We start from the raw sequence: 23,349 nt of genomic DNA, 5'->3' as shown, positions 1-23,349 counted from the left end.
ATCTATTAGTGTCCTCTTTGATTTCTTTCGCCAGTGTTTTATAGTTTTCTATAATAGGTCTTTAGTCTCCTTAGGTTGATATATTCCTAAGTATTTTATTCTTTTCGTTGCAATGGTGAATGGAATTGTTTCCTTAATTTCTTTTTCTACTTTCTCATTATTAGTGTATAGGAATGCAAGGGATTTCTGTGTGTTGATCTTATATCCTGCAACTTCACTATATTCATTGATTAGCTCTAGTAATTTTCTGGTGGAGTCTTTAGGGTTTTCTATGTAGAGGATCATGTCATCTGCAAACAGTGAGAGTTTTACTTCTTCTTTTCTAATTTGGATTTCTTTTATTTCTTCTTCTGCTCTGATTGCTGTGGCCAAAACTTCCAGAACTGTGTTGAATAGTAGCAGTGACAGTGGGCACCCTTGTCTTGTTCCTGACTTTAGGGGAAATGCTTTCAGTTTTTCACCACTGAGGATAATATTTGCTGTGGGTTTGTCATATATAGCTTTTATTATGTTGAGGTATGTTCCTTCTATTCCTGCTTTCTGGAAAGTTTTTTTTATCATAAATGGATGTTGAATTTTGTCAAAGGCTTTCTCTGCATCTATTGAGATAATCATATGGCTTTTATTTTTCAATTTGTTAATGTGGTGAATTAAATGATAGATTTGCAGATATTGAAGAATCCTTGCATCTGTGGGATAAAGCCCACTTGGTCATGGTATATGATCTTTTTAATGTGTTGTTGGCTTCTGGTTGCTAGAATTTTGTTAAGGATTTTTGCATCTATGTTCATCAGTGATATTGGCCTGTAGTTTTCTTTTTTTGTGGCATCTTTGTCAGGTTTTGGTATTAGGGTGATGGTGGCCTCATAGAGTGAGTTTGGAAGTTTACCTTCCTCTGCAATTTTCTGGAAGAGTTTGAGTAGGATAGGTGTTAGCTCGTCTCTAAATTTTTGGTAGAATTCAGCTGTGAAGCCGTCTGGAGCTGGGCTTTTGTTTGCTGGAAGATTTCTGATTACAGTTTCAATTTCTGTGCTTGTGATGGGTCTGTTAAGATTTTCTATTTCTTCCTGGTTCAGTTTTGGAAAGTTGTACTTTTCTAAGAATTTGTCCATTTCTTCCACGTTTCTCGTGTTGCTTGAGTCACACATTTTCCTGCTGAGAGTTTGGAACCTCTTGCCATCATCTGACTTTCAAGACACACACAGTTCTGCATTCCTTTATCTTGGAGGTTCTTAGCCACTTCCTACTGTCCAGATTCCTGCTTTTTGCAGTATTCTTCCCTGAACACATGACACATGATTGTTTATTTTTAGTCATCAAATGGTTCATTAAATCAAGAGTTAAAAATATCCTATACGTGTACCAATTGTGTCCTACTTTTTTCCTCCCTCTTTTTCATTTTCCATGGTCCTGCTAGTTTCTCTCCTTTAAGGTTCATGATATAATATTGATTGTTCAGTGTATGATTAACTGAAGCTAGTGGCTGGACAGTGGTATTTGATGCTTTAATACTGAGTAAAATTGAATAGTCACATGTGACTTATTTCAGATAGGCCTATCACTTTTATGCATAAAGTGGCTTGGCTAAAACTGACTCCATATAATGTAGCATCAGCTTTATATAGAAATATATTAAAATCATTGTAAAAATAATTCAAAGAATGTATGACAGGGTTTTCAGTGCTCATGAAATAAGTCATCAGTCTCTGGGTGCTTCAAGGATATAAGATGAATTAACATTATTTTTTGTTGTATTTTATTTAAAATAAGTTTGATTGGGATCATCTGAGTTCCTGCACCATTTATTACTTTTATCCTTGTCTTTGTACACTTTAGAGGAGAGATACTCTGTAGTCCTTGTATTTCTGGACAGTCTGATCGCTTTTGTTCTCCAAGTCGTAGCTCACTTGGCAGAGCAGCTCTCAGGGAAACTGTTAATCAGGAAGAGGAGTTTGGGGGGTGTGTGTGTGTGTATAGTGGGGAAGAGGTTTGTAGGACATTTATAGCAGACACATCGAAGATACTTTACCATTGAAAAAATATTTTTCATATATATCTATAATAACAGGTTGTGTACTATAAAATATAAAAGGTTTTGTTTTTCAGTCTCCATTTGATAACTTTCCCCAGAGCCAGTTTGTGTATCCTTTCTGTCATTTTCTGTGTAGTTTTATATTAAATGTGAAATATAGTTTTATGTGGTTTACATAAATGACCCTTTAAAATACTCTTCTTGGTTTATATAGAGTTACTTTTTAGCTGATTTGTAGTACTGTGTTCAGAAAATTAGTGATAGAATTGTTCTCTTGGGTCCTTGAGTCGCCAGCAGTGTTGTAGCAGACATCTTTGTGCTCATGGTGTTTCTCTAGGATGCCGTGATGCCTTGAAGTGGAATTACTGGGTCAAAAAATATGCTGGTTTTTTATATAGATAGATACATTTAGGTAGATGTTGCCAGACCACTCTCCAACAAGTGTGAACTTTTTCAATTCAATATAAAAGTACTCATTTTACCTTCATAGGTACTTGAATGCCAAAGTATCTTAGGTGTGAATTTTTAAAAGATAATAACTTGATATCTCATTGCTTAAGCATTTATTAACAGTTACTGGTTGGAAAAAAACCCTTTAGAAATAAAATACTGGGGAAATTGGTCATTAAAGGTCATTCCTCCTATGTGTAGTTGGTTGAGACATAGTTTTAACTGTTTTACAGGATCAGTCCATGTTTAAAGGTTATCACTGAAGGGAAATTTAACATGTCCTTCAAGTTAAGCATGTCCATAACATGCTGTTATGTAAACTGTATAATCAGGAAATACTATTTGGAGAAAATGCCTCATTTTTCAATTTGACTTACTTTTATTTGAGCTTTAGAACATACAAAGGACACATTAGTATTCGCTTAAGATGATTATTTACACATAAACAATATTTATTTTGTCACAGATCATGTAAGTGTCACTTTACTTCACACATGTTGCCTTGTATAAGCAGGGAGTCCTGTTTCTTCTGATGGTGCTCCCTGCCTGGAGATGGCAGGATTAATGCTGCTGCTGGCTTGCCTGCCATTCACGGGAGTGGAATCACGGCATGGTGGGCAGAGATGGGAAGATTCAGATTTAAACCTCAAAGTGATATGACTTTTGAGTTAGTTGCTGAACTTCTGGTAGATTCCGTTTTCTCTGTGTATGAAATAGTTTGATAGTTCCTATTGGTGTTTTCGTAAAGAGTGGAAATACTGTATATTAATAAGTACCTGAACATAGATGGTAATCAATGGCTTGTAACCATTAACAGTCTTTTGAGGATCTTTCATCTTTAGAATGCTTTAGGAATTGATTTCAGGATGATTTTTGGAGAAAAAAGGAAGTTCTCCTAATTTGCAATGGAGTCACTTTGGCATACTCAGTGAACTGGTAGAACAGTAATAATTGGCAACTTCTGTGAGTGCTGGCCACTTTATAATTAAAAACAAATTATAAATTAAATTAATAATATAATATATTTATATAATTAATATAGCAATATTATAAATAATTATATTAATATAATTTAATTTTATAAATTAAAATTTGTTTATAAATTAAAAACAAACTGTTGTCTCTCCTAGTAGAGCAGTTTATTTTAGATAACATTTTATTAGTTCTAAGTCTTGTTTTAAAAACAAAGATTTTTAAAAAGATCGCTTCTATTTCTGGCAACATGTAGGGTTAGAAATGCTTACTGATACAACTCAACTAAACACGTGCATGTGTTGAGTCATGTCCGACTCTTTGTGGCCCCCTGTAGTCCACCAGGCCTCTCTGTCCGTGGGGTTTTCCAGGCAAGACTACTGGAGTGGGTTGCCATTTCCCCTTCTAGGGGATATTCCCAACCCAGGGATCAAACCCACGTCTCTGGCATCTCCTGCTTTGCAGGTGGATTCTTTAACACTAGTGCCACCCAGGAGCCCTCAACTAAACATGCTAGATGATATATCACAATATACACATGCACATGTTTGTTTTATATATTAAAAATATATAAATCTTTTAAATAAATAGCTGAGCTGATGGAAGAGTAAAGGAATTTTTATAAGGCTGGAGTCAGATAATGCTATAGATTTGAAGTGTGCTCTGAAAGTACTTTCCAATTCCTGGTCACCTAAAGCCTGAATTGTGATAGTCTCTGAACATGGCACAGGAGGTAAAGGCTGAGCAGTAAAGAAAGACAGATGGAAAGCCTGTGGATAACATAAGGACTCCCAAAGGGAAACATCCTCCCAGAAAAAACCCATCAGGAAGAATCCTTAACTATAATACCACACTCACACTCTTCTGGAGTCAGAATTCGTACAATCTGTGTGGCTTAAAGAAAAAAATTGAAGTGGACTGATACTAAATCTAGCAGAAGAGAACACATATTTCTGGAAGAATGCTCTTTCAACCAAATACTCTTAAGAGTCCCCAGATTGAGAGTCCCAAGAATATGAGGTCTTATCTAATATGAGAGTCAGCAGAAAAACAAACTATATAAACAAACTATATTAGAGTTTATCTCAAAGATTCAGATACTAGAATTACCCTATAGGAAATAAATCAGCATATCTGCTGTATAGGAACAAATAAGATTGAGAATATGATGCAGGATGGTGAGAATCAAAATTCACCAAACAGATTTGCAGACGATCCAGAAAGACCTATAAATGATACATACATAGTAATTTGAATGAAAAAACAGATTAAGCAGACTAGACACAGTAAAGGGAGGGAAGATAAACCTGAAGAGACCAAGATTAAAAATAGAAAAGAAAGTTTAAAAGATATGGAGGGACAGAATGGAAATGTCTAACATGTTGAATCAGAATCTCAGAAAAGGAAAATAGGATGAAGGATACATAATTCAAAGGTGTAATAACAGACTGATCTAGAATTGGTGATGTGTACAAATCCTCAGACATAGGAAGCTGACGAATACTAAATCAGGTAAATCAACGGAAATTCATACTTATAAACATGATAGCAAAACTGCAGAATATTGAAGACTTTGGCAGTAGAGGAAGCAATTACAGAGAAAACACATATAACCCAGAAAGGCAGCTCATATTTTAAAGCAAAAGTAGAAGCCAGAAGATGGTATGATATACTCAAAGTGATAAGGAAAAAAAGTCATCAGCCTAGACATTCTGTAGTTAGGTATCATCATTCAAGCATTAATGCAAACTCAAAAAATTTTCAAACTGAAAGCATAACCAAAGTTGTAACTGTTTTGTGAGTTAGGAAGAAGAGAGGAAGAAAGTCAGGTAGTAGGGGAAGAGCCGTGAGATGATTAGGAGGTTGTTTGTGAGTTAGTCTTCCCATGAGCCCCAGAATATTTAGTAAATTCCATTAAAAAATTAAGAAGCACTTTGTGTGAGCTTTTATCTGATGACTGATAAAAGCTGGATTTGGTTGTCTTTGCATTTTATAAGGCTGAACACTGATGTCATTGTTGAAATACAGAGATGGAAGAGTGGTGAATTGAGGAGTAGGAGCTCAGACCCAGTGGGCGCGGGATAGGTGAATGGCTGTGAAAGAATGCTCTTAAGGCTATGATATTGAGGTTTAGACCAAGTTTAATGAGCTCTCCCAGGAGAAAAAAGGATGACCCGGCTGACAGATACAGGAAAAAAAAATCATCTTAAATTTGCCATTTGAAATAGAATCCCACTCACAGTAAGTTACACAGATGGTCAAGACCAATCTACTTGCTCATTGTTTAATAGACCAGGCCACAGAACTGATGAAAACAGCTGCATTTCAGAATATATATTCTTATCTTTGTAAATTTTCTTTTTGAAAGTCTTTCCTAAACTTTGATGGAGAACTAGCTTAAATTGTTAATGTATGTATGTAATTTCATCAGACTGGCTATAATAAAGTGAGTCTAAGATTGGGTAAAACCTCAAGAACAAAGCAGGTTCTTAGACCAGGGACAGAATTTCAGTTGAGGTCACTATGATGAAAATAGTCTACATTTTGACTACTCTTTGGATTTTATCAAAGTGCCCATATAGTTATTTGTTCATTTATGAATTATGGACATAATAAGATGCTGTATCTCCTAGAGACTTAACCAATATGAAAATAATTGATCTCTTCACAGCCAAGTGGTTGGGAAGGCTAAAAGTGATTAATTTTTCTTGTTTTATGTATATTAAACCCAGAATAACTATCAAGTTTGATTACATAAATCTTAGTTGGCATGTGTTTTAGGAGTCTTTTCTCCTTTATGTATTGGGGAAAACAAATTCCTTTTGAACCAAGTAGGGCATAAGTAAAATACTTCAGAACCTGTTCCTCGAGATTTTATTCTTAAGTACAATAAAATTAAGTTTTGTAAGCATTCTATCATTTTTAGGTAGAAAGATGATACCTAGATGTTTATAGAATATAATGTTGTGGTGAAGTTGCTCAGTCATGTCCTACTCTTTGTGACCCCATGGACTGCATGTAGCCTACAAGGCTCATCTGTCCATGGAATTTTCCAGGCAAGAGTACTGAAGTGTGTGGCCATTTCCTTCTCCAGGGGATCTTTCTGACCTAGGGATCGAACCCGGCTCTCCCGCATTGCAGGCAGATGGTTTACTGTCTGAGCCACCAGATACCTAGATGTTTATAGAATATAATGTTGAAAGACATGGTTAATCTGGTACAGGACTATCAGTGCACAATTTAAAAATAAATGTCAAGCAAAAGCACTTAATCTGGTGAGAAATCTAAGGCAAGATGCTAAAATATCACTTTAAAATTATTATTTTTTAAAGTACTGAACTTGTGAGTGTTCCAAAGAAAGTATTTATTACTACTGTTCAGGGACACACCCTTCAAGTGGAAAATAAAACTTAAATTATGGTCATGTAAGTTTTTATGTGAGAAATTCAGGCCATTTATGCTGGTGTAGCTTGTCACGTTTTCCTTTAGAAATGCTTGGCAAATTTGTCAGTGACTCACTACCCATCCTGAAAGTATCAATAAAATGATACTGTGTAGCAATCAGACCTCAGACCCTCCTCAGTTCAGTTCAGTTCCATCCAGTGACTCCGTGGTGTCCAACTCTTTGCGACCCCATGAATTGCAGCACACCAGGCCTCCCTGTCCATCACCATCTCCTGGAGTTCACTCAAACTAACGTCCATCGAGTTGGTGATGCCATCCAGCCATCTCATCCTCTGTTGTCCCCTTCTCCTCCTGCCCCTAATCCCTCCCAGCATCAGAGTCTTTTCCAGAGAATCAACTCTTCGCGTGAGGTGGCCAAAGTACTGGAGTTTCAGCTTCAGCATCATTCCTTCCAAAGAACACCCAGGACTGATCTCCTTTAAAATGGACTGGTTGGATCTCCTTGCAGTCCATGGGACTCTCAGGAGTCTTCTCCAACACCACAGTTCAAAAGCATCAATTCTTTGGCACTCAGCTTTCTTCACAGTCCAACTCTCACATCCATACATGACTATTGGAAAAACCATAGCCTTGACTAGATGGACCTTTGTTGGCAAAGTAATGTCTCTCCTTTTCAATATGCTATCTAGGTTGGTCATAACTTTTCTTCCAAGGAGTAAGCGTCTTTTTTAATTTCATGGCTACAGTCACCATCTGCAGTGATTTTGGAGCCCAAGAAGATAAAGTCTGACACCGTTTCCACTGTTTCCCCATCTATTTCCCATGAAGTGATGGGACCAGATGCCATGATCTTCATTTTCTGAATGTTGAGCTTTAAGCCAACTTTTTCACTCTCCACTTTCACTTTCATCAAGAGGCTTTTTAGTTCCTCTTCACTTTCTGGTGTCATCTGCATATCTGAGGTTATTGATATTTCTCCTGGCAGTCTTAATTCCAGCTTGTGCTTCTTCCAGCCCAGAGTTTCTCATGATGTACTCTGCATATAAGTTAAATAAGCAGAGTGACAATAACAGCCTTGATGTACTCCTTTTCCTATTTGGAACCAGTCTGTTGTTCCATGTCCAGTTCTAACTGTTGCTTCCTGACCTGCATATAGGTTTCTCAAGAGGCAGGTCAGGTGGTCTGGTATTCCCATCTCTCTCAGAATTTTTCACAGTTTATTGTGATCCACACAAGACCCTCCTAGGACTCTTTAAAGTTCCTGTTTAACTGTCCTCCCACCCCACCCTTCTAAGGTAAGGGGAGGGAGCTATATACAATGGGAAGGTAAGGAGATTTATGAGATAAAAAATATTCTCGGTCTCTAAGAGGGAAGATTAATGTTTCTCTTCTTTCTATTCTAGACTGTCCTTTTATTCGGGCCACTCTTCATTCTCCATGTACTGCATGATGTTCGTGGCAGTAAGTACTTTGGGTCTATTGATGGTGGGTTATGGGTTTGGTGTTTTCTCCCTTGCGACTGCCTCTGACGTTCTCATTGGCCTCACTGCCCAAGTCAACTGGAAGTCACTGCTTGTTGCACTAAGTTCAGAAGAGGAATGGATGGCTGCCTGTGCTCTGCCAAGGCCAGTTACAATTGTTTGAAATGACTTTTGTTCTTCATTTAGAGGAAGCAGACAGGTGTATTGTATAGCAAGCTGCAAACTGGCAACCTTCAGGATAAGAGGGAGTCTTTACTCTTGAAGCAGACAAGTGGTCTAAGTTACTTGTCACTTTTCTGACAGTGGTAGAAGCCTAAACAGATCATCAGGTCTGCAAGTCCAGTGCTAAGAATTAGGTGACTTGTCCCCTTACTTTGGGCTGTTTTCTGAAGAGGTTTTCTGGAATATACAGACAGCTCCTGCTTCATCTCAGCAGGTCACTGCTCTGAAATCCAAGCCAAGGTAGTGCTGCTGCTCCTCGTAGCCTCTCCCTGAGCCGGAGCCCTGGCCTCATCTGCACAGTGTGGGTGCTGAGTGGCCTGGCTTTCCCCGCATGGGGGGCTGCTGGGGTGAGGAATTGTGATTATTGGATGTGAAGACAGCTCTGTTGCTCTCATCTGAGCAAGTCTTATTTTCCTTCCACTTTGGGAAACATTGCCCAGACTGCTTTCCATGGACTAGAAAGGTTTCAGCTTCAGGGAGAGCCAGTTGCTGCTTCAGGAGCTTGTCATCAGTACAATCTGCAGGAGCAATTTTAGTTGCACTTGTATTATACAAAGTCAGCAGTGAAGAGTTAGAGAAGACCGGCACCCATATTTTGCATATCAAACTAGAGATGAATGTGTATCGAGAGCAGTTAGTGCAAGACCAGGCTTTAGGGCACTACAAGGGGTTTTCAAAGGTCAATTTAATTGACTTATTTTTATCAATCCTCTGTCTCTTTATGTATAAAATTATCAAAATTTGGTGGGAAAAGGAGATCTCTACCCTTACAGATCAGCTGTAATTTTTCTTTGTAAGTGAACTTTTATAAAGTTGTGCTGTGTAAATTTTCTGTTATCTGGCTGTTTTCAGTTACCCTTTCCCCTCAGATCACAAGTACTGTATAATAATTAAATCTATGATGTGGAGTAAAGATTCATGATGTGTATTGTTAAGATTACCCTCTGGAAGTTACTTGGTTGGTTTCATTTAGGAAGAATTTAATATCAGTTTTACCAGAATCTTACTTTTATTTGAAAAAACCAAACTCCAGAAATTAAAAGAGCATAAAATTTATAAAATGTAAAAATTGCAGATGTGTTACATAAAATTCAAATCTACAACTTCAAAACTTTTTCAATAAAGCTAATTTTTGGCTTCTTCAACATCTCTGGAAATTGCAAGGCTTTCCTCATGTGTTAATTTTGCGAGGAAGAAACTGTACCAATTCAACAAAATTCAGAACTTCCTTTTTTAAAAAATACCCAAATGTTTCTGAAATTGTGCCATGGGAAATGTGACTTACTTGATGGTGAAAGTGAAAGTCGCTCAATCATGTCCAACCCATTGTGACCCCATGGACTGTTCAGTCCATGGAATTCTCTAGGCCACTGGAGTGGGTAGCCTTTCCCTTCTCCAAGGGATCTTCCCAATCCAGGAATTGAACCAGAGTCTCTTGCATTGTAGGTGGATTCTTTACCAACTGAGCTATCAGGAAAGAGCTATTTGATGGTAGTAACAACAAATACTGTTCAGTTCATTTATCTTACTAGGAAAAGCTACCATTCTTCCTAAAGGGAGCCACCATTTTTTTTTTTTTCTCCTCTTCTTAAATAGGGCATGGGACCAGGAGAGAAGGGAGAGGCTGGAGCTATTAACATATCCCAAGAACTTTCCCCAAAGCAAAGTTTGTGACTACAGTGAATGGCTTTTGACTGTTTGTATGCCCCAGAGACAGACACCACCAGGGCTGCTTTTGTGGTTTGTTATTCACTCGTGTGTCAGTATCTTTAAGTCCTTCTTTATGAGAGAGACCTAAGAATCTGAGGTTGCTTGATATTGAAAATGATTTGCTTTTACACTACTCTGTTTTGTCTCTTTTTGATAGCCCCCATGACATAGAAGAGGGATAACTTTCACAGATGGGGAAATAGGGGCCTTGGGAGGAGCTGCTAAGGTCTATAAGCTCTCTGGGAATCTCTTGTTAATCAGGCTCCCTTGCTTTGTTGATTACTTGAGCTGAACCCTAGTCCAGTTATTTTGAAAATCAGGTAATACAGATCTCTGAAAGTAAGATGTAACATGTAACTTCATGTTACTTCAACTGACATGTAACTTCAACCCACTCTTTAATTCTAGACCTTATAATTATTTTTGCTCTTCTTTGCCACTTTGACCTTAAAATATCTGAATATTTGCCAAACAGAAACATTTAAAGAGCTTTTTTTGTGAAATACGAAATTAATGTATGGAGGATGAAACTAGCCTTGATGGCTAGCCTGCCCTGTGGACACCCAGGAATAAACGAAGGGGCAAATTAAAGATATATGCAGAGGGCAAATTCGGAGAAGGCAATGGCACCCCACTCCAATACTCTTGCCTGGAAAATCCCATGGATGGAGGAGCCTGGCGGGCTGCAGTCCATGGGTTCGCGAAGAGTCGGACACAACTGAGCGACTTCACTTTCACTTTTCACTTTCATGCATTGGAGAAGGAAATGGCAACTCACTCCAGTGTTCTTGCCTGGAGAATCCCCCAGGACAGGGGAGCCTAGTGGGCTGCAGTCTATGGGGTGGCACAGAGTCGGACACGACTGAAGCGACACAGCAGCAGCAGTAGCAGCAACAGCAGAGGGCAAATTACCTCAACTCTAGTTTGGTAATTGGGTCTGTATGAGCCTTTTAGACGTATAGGTATAATGCAACAACAACAAAAATTCAGATGAGGTTTGTCACAGACCAAGAACTTTGGAGAAGCAGGCAGGCTACAGCAGCCACGCCCTGGGTTTCACTGACTCTGAGCAGTGGAAATACTGACTTGATGTGGATGTAGGCTCTAGCTTTTATTTCAGCCCGAATACATGGATGTCTCCTTGCTTTCCAGCTTTCATATTTATATACATCATTTAACCACTACCTACCCTCCTGCCCCCCTGCCACACACACTTTCCTTAGGCAATGACTCATCTTGCTCTCCTAGGCTTCTTGGCATCATGGGTCAGTCCCAGATTTGGAAGATGTAGTCAGTTTAAATCCTTAGGATAGTCTTTGATAGCCAAAACTTCCCTGTTAATTCCTGACACCCAGAAATTAACTTCTAGTTAAAAATGTCTCTTAAAATACCTGACCATCATTATTCTCTAGCGGGAACCCTGTGAGTTAGCCCCCTGAAAAACACCTAGGTTGGTAGGAGCAAAGGGCAGGGCTTCTTTCCATATAGACAATTGATGTGCAACTGACTCTGACTCTCCTTGACTTTGGCCAAATGCCAGATTCCAAATTTACTTGATTGTTCAGGAAAATAGGCATGGGCTGAAACCATCCTTTTTTCAGTACAGTAAGGAATATACAGTTTTTCCCAGCACTGTCATAGGGAGACTGTCACCCTAGATTGCTTATATCACTGCTGTTATTGACGTTTGTTTGTAAATTACTACGATTGTTTGTTATCATTGCTGTTATGAATTTTCTGTATAAATTATTCCAGTGGGAACCCAAGTACCTCTCAGTGTGTATGTTTCAGCTTGGTTTCCCTCCCTGTCAGACTGCCTCATATCTGGGCCTTGCCCCCCACTGTGTTCAGGTAGTGCTTGCCCGCCCAATTTAAGGAGGGATTTGAGGTTTAACTTTAGGAATTCTGTGAATCCTAAAGAAAACGAAGGCCCACCTTTCAGTACTATCTGGCCAGGTCTCTCATCACATGAAGGTAGAACAACAGTGTACTTGGCATGGTCGTAGGCCAAGGTGTATTTCTTTGTGTTGAGCATGCTGTTAGTCTAGTTCAGAGGTTGGCAAACTTTTTGTCATAAGTCATGTAATATTTAGGCTCTGTAAACCAGGTGCAATCTCAGTTGCATTTTTTTTTTTTTTTCCAAATCAGTCAGTTCAGTCACTCAGTCGTGTCTGACTCTTTGCGACCCGATGGGCGGCAGCACGCCAGGCCTCCCTGTCTGTCACCAACTCCTGGAGCTTGCCCAAACCCATGTCCATCAAGTCCGTGATGCCATCCAACCATCTCATCTTCTGTCGTCCCTTCTCCTCCTGCCTTCAATCTTTCCCAGCATCAGGGTCTTTTCAAATGAGTCAGTTCTTCGCGTGGCCAAAGTATTGGGGGTTTCAGCTTCAGCATCAGTCCTTCCAATGAATATTCAGGACTGATCTCCTTTAGGATGGACTGATTGGATCTCCTTGCAGTCCAAGGGACTCTCAGGAGTCTTCTCCAACACCCCAATTCAAAAGCATCAATTCTTCAGCACTCAGCTTTCTTTATAGTCCAACTCTCACATCCATACCTGACTACTGGAAAAACTGTAGCTTTGACTAGACAGACCTTTGTTGGCAAAGTAATGTCCCTGGTTTTTAATATGCTGTCTAGGTTGGTCATAACTTTTCCTCCAAGGTGCAAGCATCTTTTAATTTCATGGGTGCAGTCACCATCTGCAGTGATTTTGGAGCCCAAAAGTCTTTGTTTCCATTGTTTCCCCATCTATTTGCCATGAAGTGATGGGACTGGATGCCATGATCTTAGTTTTTTCACTGTTGAGTTTCCAACCAGCTTTTTTACTCTCCTCTTTCACTTTCAAGAGGCTCTTTAGTTCTTCTTAACATTCTGCCATAAGGGTGGTGTCACCTGTATCAGAGGTTATTGGTATTTCTCCTGGCAATCTTGATTCCAGCTTGTACTTCATCCAGCCCAGCATTTTGCATGATGTACTCTGCATATAAGTTAAATAAGCAGGGTGACAATATACAGCCTTGATGTTACTCCTTTCCCAATTTGGAACGAGCCTGTTGTTCCATGTCCAGTTCTAACTGTTGCTTCTTAACCTTTCATACTGTTCATGGGGTTCTCAAGGCAAGAATACTGAGGTGGTTTGCTGTTCCCTTCTTCAGTGGACCATATTTTGTCCAAACTCTCCACCATGACCCGTCCATCTTGGGTGGCCCTACCCAGCATGGCTCATAGTTTCATTGAGTTAGACAAGGCTGTGGTCCATATGATCACATTTCAAATAACTGTTTAAAAATGTGAAAATAAGCCCTTGACTCTAGTTGAAAATTGGGTGGAGGGACCCCCTTATTTTAAGAGTAAAATATAGGAATACCTTGTTTTATTGTTCTTCATTTTATCATGTAAATTGAAGGTTTGTGGCAAGCCTGCACCAGGGAAGTCTATTGGAGCCATTTTTCCAATAGCATTTGCTCCCTTTGTGTCTCTGTGTCACATTTTAGTAATTCTCAAAATATTTCAGACTTTTTCATTATTACTGTTCTGTTTGTTACGGTCCTTTGTGGTCTTTCATATTAGTGTTGCAAAAAGATTGCAACTTGAAGGCTCAGATGATTGTTAGTACTTTTTAGTAATAATATAATTTTTAAATTAAGTTATGTACTTTTTTTTTTTTAAGACAAAATGCCACTGCACACTTAATGGACTATACAGCATAGTGTAAACATAACTTGTGTATACACTGGGAAACCAGAAAATCCATGTGACTTGCTTTACTGTGATATTCACTTTATTGCAGTGGTCTGAAACCAAAGCCACAACATCTCCAGGTGTGGCTTAATACAGGTATACCTGTATTAAGAGACTTTATGAGGCAACAGCATTTTGTAGTTACATGTTACAGAGTCAATTGAGGAATGGCAGAAACAAACCAGCTTCAAAAAATACCTTATTCAACAGTTTAATTAAAAGAAAACAAAACAGTTTAATTGAATTTTTAAAATGAGAGTGTATAACTAGATCCTTTAATGGAGGATATTGGTCGAGTCATAAGGTCTCTTCAGACTAGTTTCTGCTGACTGGAACTAGGCTCTGCACACGCAGTGGCTGTACCAGATTGGCTCTGAGCTCTTGATTCGACTCAGTCTTAGCCACTGGACCACCAGGGAAGTCCCCCCAGATAGTTTTAACCAGATCACACAGTGGGACTGCTGACTGGTTGTGGGAAGGGATCCTGCCTACATTCCTTAGCCACCTGGTGGTGCTTGTGGTGGGTTAGTTGCCAAATTGTGTCTGACCCTTCCAACTCCACGGACTGCAATCCGCCAGGGTCCTCTGCCCACGAGATTTCCCAGACAGAAATACTGGGTTGCCATTTCCTTCTCCAGGGGATCTTCCCAACTCAGGGATCGAGCCTGCATCTCTTGTGTCTCCTGCATTGCAGGCGGATTCATTACCAACTGAGCCATCAGGGAAGTCACCTGGAGGCCAGAACAAAGATCTGACCAAGCCTTGACCCAGAGGCATTTCACCAGGGGACTCTGACTCCTATTTGTTCCAACATGTCACTTAAGAAAAACAGCATCAGAAATACCACTGATGATAGCAGGAGTAGGGTATCAACCTGCCACAGAAAGCATGGCAGCAGGCTTAATTCTAATTATTAGAGTTAGGAGTCCAAAGAAAACAAGGTTTTGTTGTTTTGTTTAGCCACAAAATTGTTTCCAACTCTTCACGGCCATGGACTGTAGCCCTCCAGGCTCCTCTCCATGGGATTTTCCAGGCAAGAGTGGAGTGGATACCATTTCCTTCTCCAGGTAGTCCCTGTTTTCAGCCTGCCTTTTTATGTCAACAAGTCTTCCTTTGCTGTCTGGAGTTTCGTGGATTGCTCTGCTTACAGAACTGGTAGCTGCATGTTTCATCCTCTGTTCCTCTGCTGTCCTGCCTTGGGGCTTCCTGAATCTATAGTATCACAGTGTGAAGCCTCCGCTTCTGGGGAGCACCTTACTAAAGTGCTGCAGGTTGCTTTTGTCCTGCCAGAAGCTTGCCTTTTATTTCTAGTTGTGACCTTTCTACTTCACCAGAAAGTTGAATTTCCACTTGTCTCACTGGCCACCTGGTTTTTTACAGTGTGGCTGCCACTCTTCTCCATTTTCTATTAAATGGCTTGTTCTTGTCTAACCATAGCTTTTGTTTTCCAGCAGCCCATCATGTATCTGTTAGGTACCATTTCTACAACTTGTGAAAACTAAACAGTTCCTTCATAAATAAACCCCAGAGCAGATGCAGCCCAGCAGATTTCCGGGCCAAGTTTGCCGCGAGTCATACTCTCATAAAGTCAGTCAGCCCTTCAGTTTTGTCTGTGGATTGGCAGTTTCCCCCAGTGGGGAAATCTGAAAATTGTAGTTGCTACCACTGAGCCAGCCAGTATGGTACCATACACAGCACTGGATATAGAGTTCTGGAAGTTCTCAATCTTCAGATATAAGCAATTGAATGCTTTCCTTCTTGTAGTACATACGTGATTAACATATGCATGTGTAGGGAGAAGGGGAAGAGTACAGGTTGCAAAGGCAACAAAGGTTACAAAGCCTTTTTATTCTCAACTCTGGCATTAAAGCATGAGCAGTCCCCATATCTAGTTCTAATATAGCAGTGCTGAGATATATCAGATATTCAGTTTCTCTGAGACAGAGAAAGAGGGAGGAATAGAGACTTGTTTTTAAAGGAACATATATGCTTTCCTCTCCCCTGTCAAAGGACAAGGAATAGAATAGAAAAATATATATAAATCCACAAAGTCAAAGAATGGAAAAGGAGACAATAAGCAAGAGGTACAAGATTTTGGAAAGCATTAAATGAGTGGTAGGAGGAAGCTGAATCTCTAGTGCCTCTAGAGGGTGGGAGCTTAAAAGATCTGCACTGTGGAACCTGAGAAAGGCTTAGGAAGTGGAGCCCCCAGGAAGTCAGCATTGTACGCTTTCTTGGACCTGCTTATATAGGATAGACTTGGGGCTGGCAACACAGGAGGTCAGTTGTCAAGGTCTGGAATTCAGGGCATGTCAACCATGCAACTCAGGTGACCCAAGGTTCAACAAACTCAATGTGTTTATCTCTTGAGGGTCTACTGAAACCGAAGTCCTCACCGGGAAGAGCAGGGCTAGAGGTGGTGCCTGGCTTTTGCTACATCAAGTGCCCTGGACCCAGAGATACAAAACAGGCAAATAGGAAGCCCATTCAATTAGCCAGTCTCACTCAGAGCTGAGAATTGTTCTGTAACAAGAGCTTTTACTCAAGCCATGGCCATTAGTCCCCAGAAGAGATGAACACAGACTCTTATTTAATTAGGTACTTAGAGGGGAAAGATTTCACCTAGAGTATACTGCAGTGTGTTTGGTTATTGATCCATAAGCAAATGCTATTTTCACAGGGATGTTGAGGAGGAGATTGGGGCAAAATAATACTTACTTATGTGTGTGGGCTACCTAAAGTCAAAGTCCTGAGTTTCCTTTATGTTGGAAGTATAAAATAAACCCCTAAGTCCATTTGAGAGTTGTTTTTCACTATGTTCCTAGCAGGGATGGGTGCAGTTCTCCCTAATATGTCTGCATTCATGTCAAATATTTGCAATTCTAAGTATATGTTTTTATAGTCTAAATAACTGATGCCTTTAACCATCATCTGGAAAGATAGCTTAACAATAACTAGAAGAGAGACAACTAAACTTTAGGATAATAACAAAACTAGTTAAAGAATTGTTTTCTTAAAATGAACAAAAAATTTCCAGATAGAACAAATGAGGTGAATCTTATCTGCCATGGCTGTGGTACCTAACTGGCTTCAGCTAGCACATGCTAAGTAACTTTGCCCCAACCAGAACCAAGTATCTTACCACCTCCAGAATTCTGAGACAAGCCTCTTACTCTGTGCTTGTTTATAGCTTCAACAGCAGCAAACAGAAAAGGGGAGAGCTCTGCAGAAAGCTCTGCACTTCAGCCTATTAATGAGTTCAACTCAGTTAAACAACTGGTATGCTCTTTTAGGATTAGATGTTTATACTATAAAGTACTTGATAAAATTAGACTACCTCTGGGTCTTTGCCAGGTGCTAAAAACTGAACACGCACAGCAGTGCCCAGAGAATGGACTTATCGATCTACTTTAAATAGGCAGGGTCAGTGGGCACAGCCACATAAATTGTTTTCTGCAGACTGCATTTAAGTAAGTGTATGAGCCATAAATTATTGAACAGAGTTTTTAAAATGAATATTAAGAATTCTATTATTAGATAAAGTTAGGAAAAAAAGACTATATATGCTGAAAGGTGTTCATAGGAAACTATTCCAAATTTGTTCTTTATTATAGTCTTTGGGGATGCACCAAAGTCAAGGGCAGGCTGACACAGCAAAGGGGAAATTCTCAGGTCTGATTAGTGTATGGAAAAATCATAGAACTTTTAAAGGGAACTTTAAAGGGTACAGGTGCTATTGAAAGAACACTCTCACTGGATCAGGACGAAACTACAGACTGTATTATTTAGTTAGGCAGATTATTATATTTACTTATAAATACAGATTTAGATTTATTTAGTCTCAGTCACTCATGTTAAATAATTTGAGGCTAGAGGAACTCTCAAGTAAATTGTTTGGGTGAATTAAGCAAACTTAGTTCCTAAATAGGCTGGGCAGAAAATAACAGTAGCCTGGCTCAGGGTAACGGCAACCAGTGCTCAGAGCACTGGCGGTTGATCCCAAGACTCTGAACTAATGACCACTGTAACTCAAAACAGAAGGGAAGGAGCAGCCCCTGAGATCCTACGTTATAAACACAGAAATGCTTACCTTGTTTATAATTTGGAGAGTGGTCTAACTAGATAGGTAATAAATTCTTGTAAACTGTTACTAGGGCAATTTGTATTTTCGTTTTATTTTGGGATTAATTTTTAGGTATTCATGAGTACAAGAATGCTTGCCAAAAGCCTTCTTCCATATATAATAATACTGATTAATGATTGTTAATACTTAATGCTATCATTTAAAACATCAATCCTTTAGAAATGTGATATTTAATATAAAATATAATCTTCAGTTGGTATATTAAACTCTTCCACCACCACCGCCCCCATCTTTTCTATTAGCTTTATCTTCAAGCCAGAATGAAGGGAGACTGGGCAAGACTTTTACGCCCTACACTGCAATTTGGTCTTGTTGCTGCATCCATTTATGTGGGCCTTTCTCGAGTTTCTGATTACAAACACCACTGGAGTGATGTGTTGACTGGACTCATTCAAGGAGCTCTGGTTGCAATATTAGTTGTAAGTATACATGGCAGCAGCCTACATCTTGAAATTGATGAACACTTGGACAAATAAGTAGAAAAAAAGGTTCCAATGAGAAAACTATGTTAAGGCAGAAAATGTGGCTCAATAACTGCTACTGGGTAAGGACCGCAATGTTGTTAAAAGTCATTTTAGGACAGACAGCAAATAATACCTAGGTTATTTACTTTCTGCAGAAGTTATTAAAAAAATTTACTTTTTTAATTGTAAAAAGCCCTGGGTATAAAGTTTTCTTTTTGGTATAAATTGAAAATAATTTACATGAAAAATGACACTTTTTTTCATTAAGGGCTGGCTGGCAGAGTGAAGCTTTTGGCCCAAGACATAACAAAGCAACTCTCAGAATGTCTTTAACAAAAATACCTGTTAGCCACTAATGTGTTGTTGATGTTTAGTCACTGAGTTGTGTCCACCTCTTTGTGACCCCATGGACTCTAGCCTGGCAGGCTCCTCTTGTCCATGGGATTTCCCAGGCAAGAATACTCGAGTGAGTAGCTATTGCCTTCTTCAGGGGCTCTTCCTGACCCAGAGAGTGGACCTGCATCTCTTGCATTACAGGCAGGTTCTTGACCACTGAGCCACCGGGGAAGCCCAGCCACTAATTTATTGGTACCCTTAACTTGTACCCTGTAATGTATATCCTTTTATTTTTTGCACACTGCTTATTGCAATTGTTGTTATGGTTTTTCAACTCATTTAAAGTTGTATCATTTAATACTCTGCCCCATTCTAAATGTTATCTGTTCTACATAGGCTGTATATGTATCAGATTTCTTCAAAAAGAGAAATTCTCCTTTTAAAGAAAGAAAAGAGGAGGATTCTCATACAACTCTGCATGAAACACCGACGACAGGGAATCACTATCGGAACAGTCACCAGCCTTGAAGGTGGCAGAGTGCCCAGATGAAGCTGGCCTGCTTTCTAAAGAAAAATGATTGCAACCAGAAGGCAAGAGGATGCGTCTTTCTTCCCGGTGTACAAGCCTTTAAGGGACTGCTGCTACTATACCTCTTGGATGCCTACTTTACCTGTGTGTATATAGTTACATTTAACACAATGGTTATAATAGCTATAAGTTCATTTAAAAAAATTTCAACAGCCTTTCACTAAACAATGCCCCCCCTGTACATTTTTTTATTAAAAAATGTAACGCTTATGTACAAATGTGTATGTAATATGCTTTCTTAGAATGATGCTTGATTTAAATATAATATATATTAAAATGTTTCAGGACAACTGTCTTGAGATAGGAAAACCAAATCAATACATAGGCATTTGTAGTTGATTGTAATCAGACAGGTGGAGAACAATTCACAATTCACATTCCTCAGCTGACTGTTTATAAGTAGAGGCTGGCGGCAAACACAATATCTCTCTTGATTTTGGTGATTCCTAAGAGAAAAGAAAATATGATTTAAAATTTCAAGACCACAAAGAATGTAATGCCCATCCACTGGGGTTTTTACCAGTTCTCATTAAATTGGTCATAAGGCAGTCTGGAAAATACAGAACCCTTGCTGGTCTGAAAGACACCTAGAGGAGTTCATAGCCATCTCTGAGAAATGGGAAACTTCAAAAGCAGACCGCTGTTCTTATGAATCCTGACTCTAAAGTACCCCATGTGTGTGGGGGCAAGGGATGTCCAAAATTATTTTAAAAGACTTGGAAGGAATAAGCTGTCAAAAGAAGTTAGTTACCTGAAAGCATGAATTTTCAGCCTACAATGGAAGGCACTATATTTCAGTTACCATGTGAAATACTTTCTGGGCTAAGGCAGGCCAAACTTTTCTAAAGTTTACAGAACTAGGCTTAAACCCAACAGTGATTAAATAGGTCTGCTCTATTTAACAATAGAAAACGTAAGCCAGTTTCTGCAAACAACTTCTTAGAACAAACACTAAGTAGATAGCAAAATCAGTAGGTTTGACTGTGGGCAACCAACTCAGAGCAGCACCGTGTCTCTATTCTTTGGTGTTTGAAGTCCTTTTTCTTGGCCAACACGCAGATGGCATGAAATTATGTGCAAGCATGTGTTCCCCCCCAGCACTACCACCATGATCTAGCCAGCCTTTCCTGAGTTGGTCTTCCTGCTTCCACCGAGCTAATCTATAGACTTATCTACATGCACCAGCAAGAACTGCCTGGTGAAACCCATGCCAGAGCACCCACTCCTGTGCTCAATACCTCCGATCACTTCAGAGGAAAAAGCTGAGTGCTGGGGCCTCCAGGACCATTCTTTTCTTCTTCCAACCCCAACTGTTCGACTCGCTGTTCACTGCGCTCCAGCCACACTGGCCTGTTGCTCAAGCACATCGAGTACATATGGAGGAGCTCTAGGCCGTCATATCCGTCTTTCAATTCTCTGTTGTCTCTCTGTTTGTATCACCTGATGCATTTTAACTGCTGACTTGTTTACTGTCCCCCTCCCTGCACTAGAATGTGAGTGCCATGAAGGCAGGGGTTTGTGTCCTTTTTGTTCACTGCTGTATTCCCTGGTGCTTAAACCAATGCCTGGCACACAATAAGTGCACAATAAACATTTTGAGATTTTATCTATATTCATTTACAAACTGTTTCTAACACACACTGATATTTTCTTTGAATGCTACTAGGTGGCCTGCCATGGCAATCCTTTGAAGAATATCTGAAAATGTTCTCCTAGGTTGTGGTCAAGAGGTCAAATCTCAACAGGATTTGCTGAAATTACTAGAAAAACCTTATGGGCTGGATACTGACCTTCTGCAAATTTATTTTCCAGCTCAGTGTTTCCAATGGCTTTTGCTGCTTGACACATTTGTCGAAGTAGTTCTTCCAGGCGCCTCATACAACGAATTATGCTGCCTGGACAGAAAAGGAAACAAATCACTTGTAAAGTGTAAATAATCAGGAAAAGCAGAACTTTTGTTAAGACACAAGGAAGGCGAACAAGGGATGATTAACCGATAGTCCTCTTAGGAACTTCTACTGCAGTAAATCAGTAGTAAACTTGACTAGTGACTGCTAGGCACCAGGAAGGCTACAAAGATGAAAAGTTTAATTCCCATCTTTGACTAACAGTAGAGAGAGTCATGGATTTATTATAATGTGTTGATACTTGGTCTTACAGAAGTACACAAAATGCCCTGGGAACAGAGGACAGAACAACATGGGTGAAGGGCAGCAAAGGTGACATATAATTTGGGTCCTTTATGCATAAGGTCACTGTCAGACAGTGGCAGGGCAAGGCCATTGAGGCAATGCAGAAATGCCCAACAGACTACAGCAGGCCCCAGGTGTGGCCTGCTATGGCCTCTGGATACTATCCTGTGAAGAGAATGCAACAGGGAATGTTTAAGGAAGGGAATAACAGAATCAGATCTTCATTTTAAAGGTGCAATTGATCATTCTTCTGGACCTTAAACAGGCTCTTTCATCAATACTTTCTTCACACAGTGTATCCTCAATGAAGCATAGAAGAGGCAATCAGTCCCTTCCCATTGGGATTTGACTCCCTGAGACAAGTGTGTGCATCAAAGGTGAAGTTGTAAACACCCTTTCACTTCTGTCGGGCTTGCATGAGGAGGAGCCTTGGGATTCTTTCTCTAAGTGCTACCTGTCTACGTTGAAAACTCTTGGATTTTAGTTTTATGCCTGAAATACAAGAGGAGTATCAGTTCTCTCTGGTATGCAAGCTGTGACCTCACACTTCAGGTTCTTATATAACTCCTTGTAACACTGGAATAATTTATTAACATGTATCTTGTAAAACACTCATTGTACTGTGTTCAGGGCTCTTTTTACCTTTTAATGCCCTCCACATTATGGTCCAATGTGCCCAAGGGAGAAAAACACTGGAGATTTAACTCATAAAGCTCTTGCTCTTAAACACAGTATGTTATGTTGGTAGCTGGAGAAGATGTGGATGAGAAATACAAACTACTAAAGTGGCAGCAGAAGGGATGGGATTCAAAACGGAAGAGGGTGCAGAAGAGTGGAAGAAGGCCCTGGAATCGAGAGTAATTTCCTCTGAAGAGGAGAGAATAAGGGACAAGAGATATGCACCTGAGTTTCTAGCTTAAGACAGCCTACTGGCACCTGCCTGTCCTCTGAAGCAGAAATGATCATCCAGAAAGCTGGCACAAGTTGAGGTAGGTGCGCAAGGAGAGCAATGAGGATCTGGAGTCATCTGTAAGACGAGTCTCAGAGCCAGAGACCACAGTCCCTGGAGGTAGGCAGATTAGGGATTATGTTTCAGCTGTGCCATCTACTGCCTGAGGGACTGTATTAGCAAGCTAAAGCACTATAAACTAAACGAGGCAGAATGTTCCAAGTGTCAGGTACCGAGCTGGTGCACAACAATCTCCTCCTCCTCCGCTGCTGCTACTTCTATCATTACTAGGAAAGTTTAATGTGATTCTGAGGTTAGACTATGGCTTCTGAAGACACCAAACGATACAATCTTTCTCCTGGAGAACTCTGCTATTGAAGTACAGGAATAGAGAATGAATTACTAGACTGATCCACCTAGAGGTGCATATAATGGCAGATGGAAACACAAGAATCTCAGTTGCATCCTAATTCTTTTTCCATGACTAGAAAGGGAACTGTGGCTCAGAAGGGAAGTTCTAAGCGGTAGGTGTGGCCCCTTCACAGCAGGTCTCCAAGAGAATGAAGAAGCATACCTACCTGGGCATTTACTTCCTGTTACTGAGACAACTGATTCTGACACCAATAAGCTATATTAAGATTTTGAAAATTAACAGA

At 39.8% G+C, this 23,349-nt stretch overlaps 2 protein-coding genes and 1 long non-coding RNA gene across 5 annotated transcripts in view; 1 reads left to right on the top strand and 2 right to left on the bottom strand.

The window, feature by feature from the left end:
• The window catches only part of PLPP1 (phospholipid phosphatase 1), a 111,676-nt gene extending 90,512 nt beyond the window's left edge, over positions 1-21,164 (top strand). For both annotated transcript variants that reach the window (XM_040262539.1, XM_040262538.1), the window contains exons 4-6: positions 8,263-8,320; positions 18,406-18,582; positions 19,360-21,164. In XM_040262539.1, the coding sequence (XP_040118473.1) occupies positions 8,263-8,320; positions 18,406-18,582; positions 19,360-19,491 (367 nt within the window). In that variant the 3' untranslated portion in view covers positions 19,492-21,164. The remainder of the gene's footprint in view (positions 1-8,262; positions 8,321-18,405; positions 18,583-19,359) is intronic.
• On the bottom strand, positions 2,847-7,104 carry LOC120879521. Its single transcript, XR_005724806.1, has 2 exons — positions 6,628-7,104; positions 2,847-6,395 (listed from the first exon to the last, which is right to left on the bottom strand). It is a non-coding gene; the product is annotated as an uncharacterized LOC120879521 (long non-coding RNA).
• Positions 15,848-23,349, bottom strand: part of MTREX (Mtr4 exosome RNA helicase) — a 93,078-nt gene continuing 85,576 nt past the window's right edge. For both annotated transcript variants that reach the window (XM_040262535.1, XM_040262536.1), the window contains 2 exons: positions 21,343-21,447; positions 15,848-19,998 (listed from right to left, as the gene is read on the bottom strand). In XM_040262535.1, coding sequence (XP_040118469.1) covers positions 19,946-19,998; positions 21,343-21,447 — 158 coding nt within the window. In that variant the 3' untranslated portion in view covers positions 15,848-19,945. The remainder of the gene's footprint in view (positions 19,999-21,342; positions 21,448-23,349) is intronic.

Source organism: Oryx dammah, unplaced genomic scaffold (genome assembly GCF_014754425.2).
Source record: "Oryx dammah isolate SB20612 unplaced genomic scaffold, SCBI_Odam_1.1 HiC_scaffold_20, whole genome shotgun sequence".
Lineage (NCBI taxonomy): Eukaryota > Metazoa > Chordata > Mammalia > Artiodactyla > Bovidae > Oryx > Oryx dammah.
This window is presented reverse-complemented; position numbering and strand designations above follow the sequence as displayed.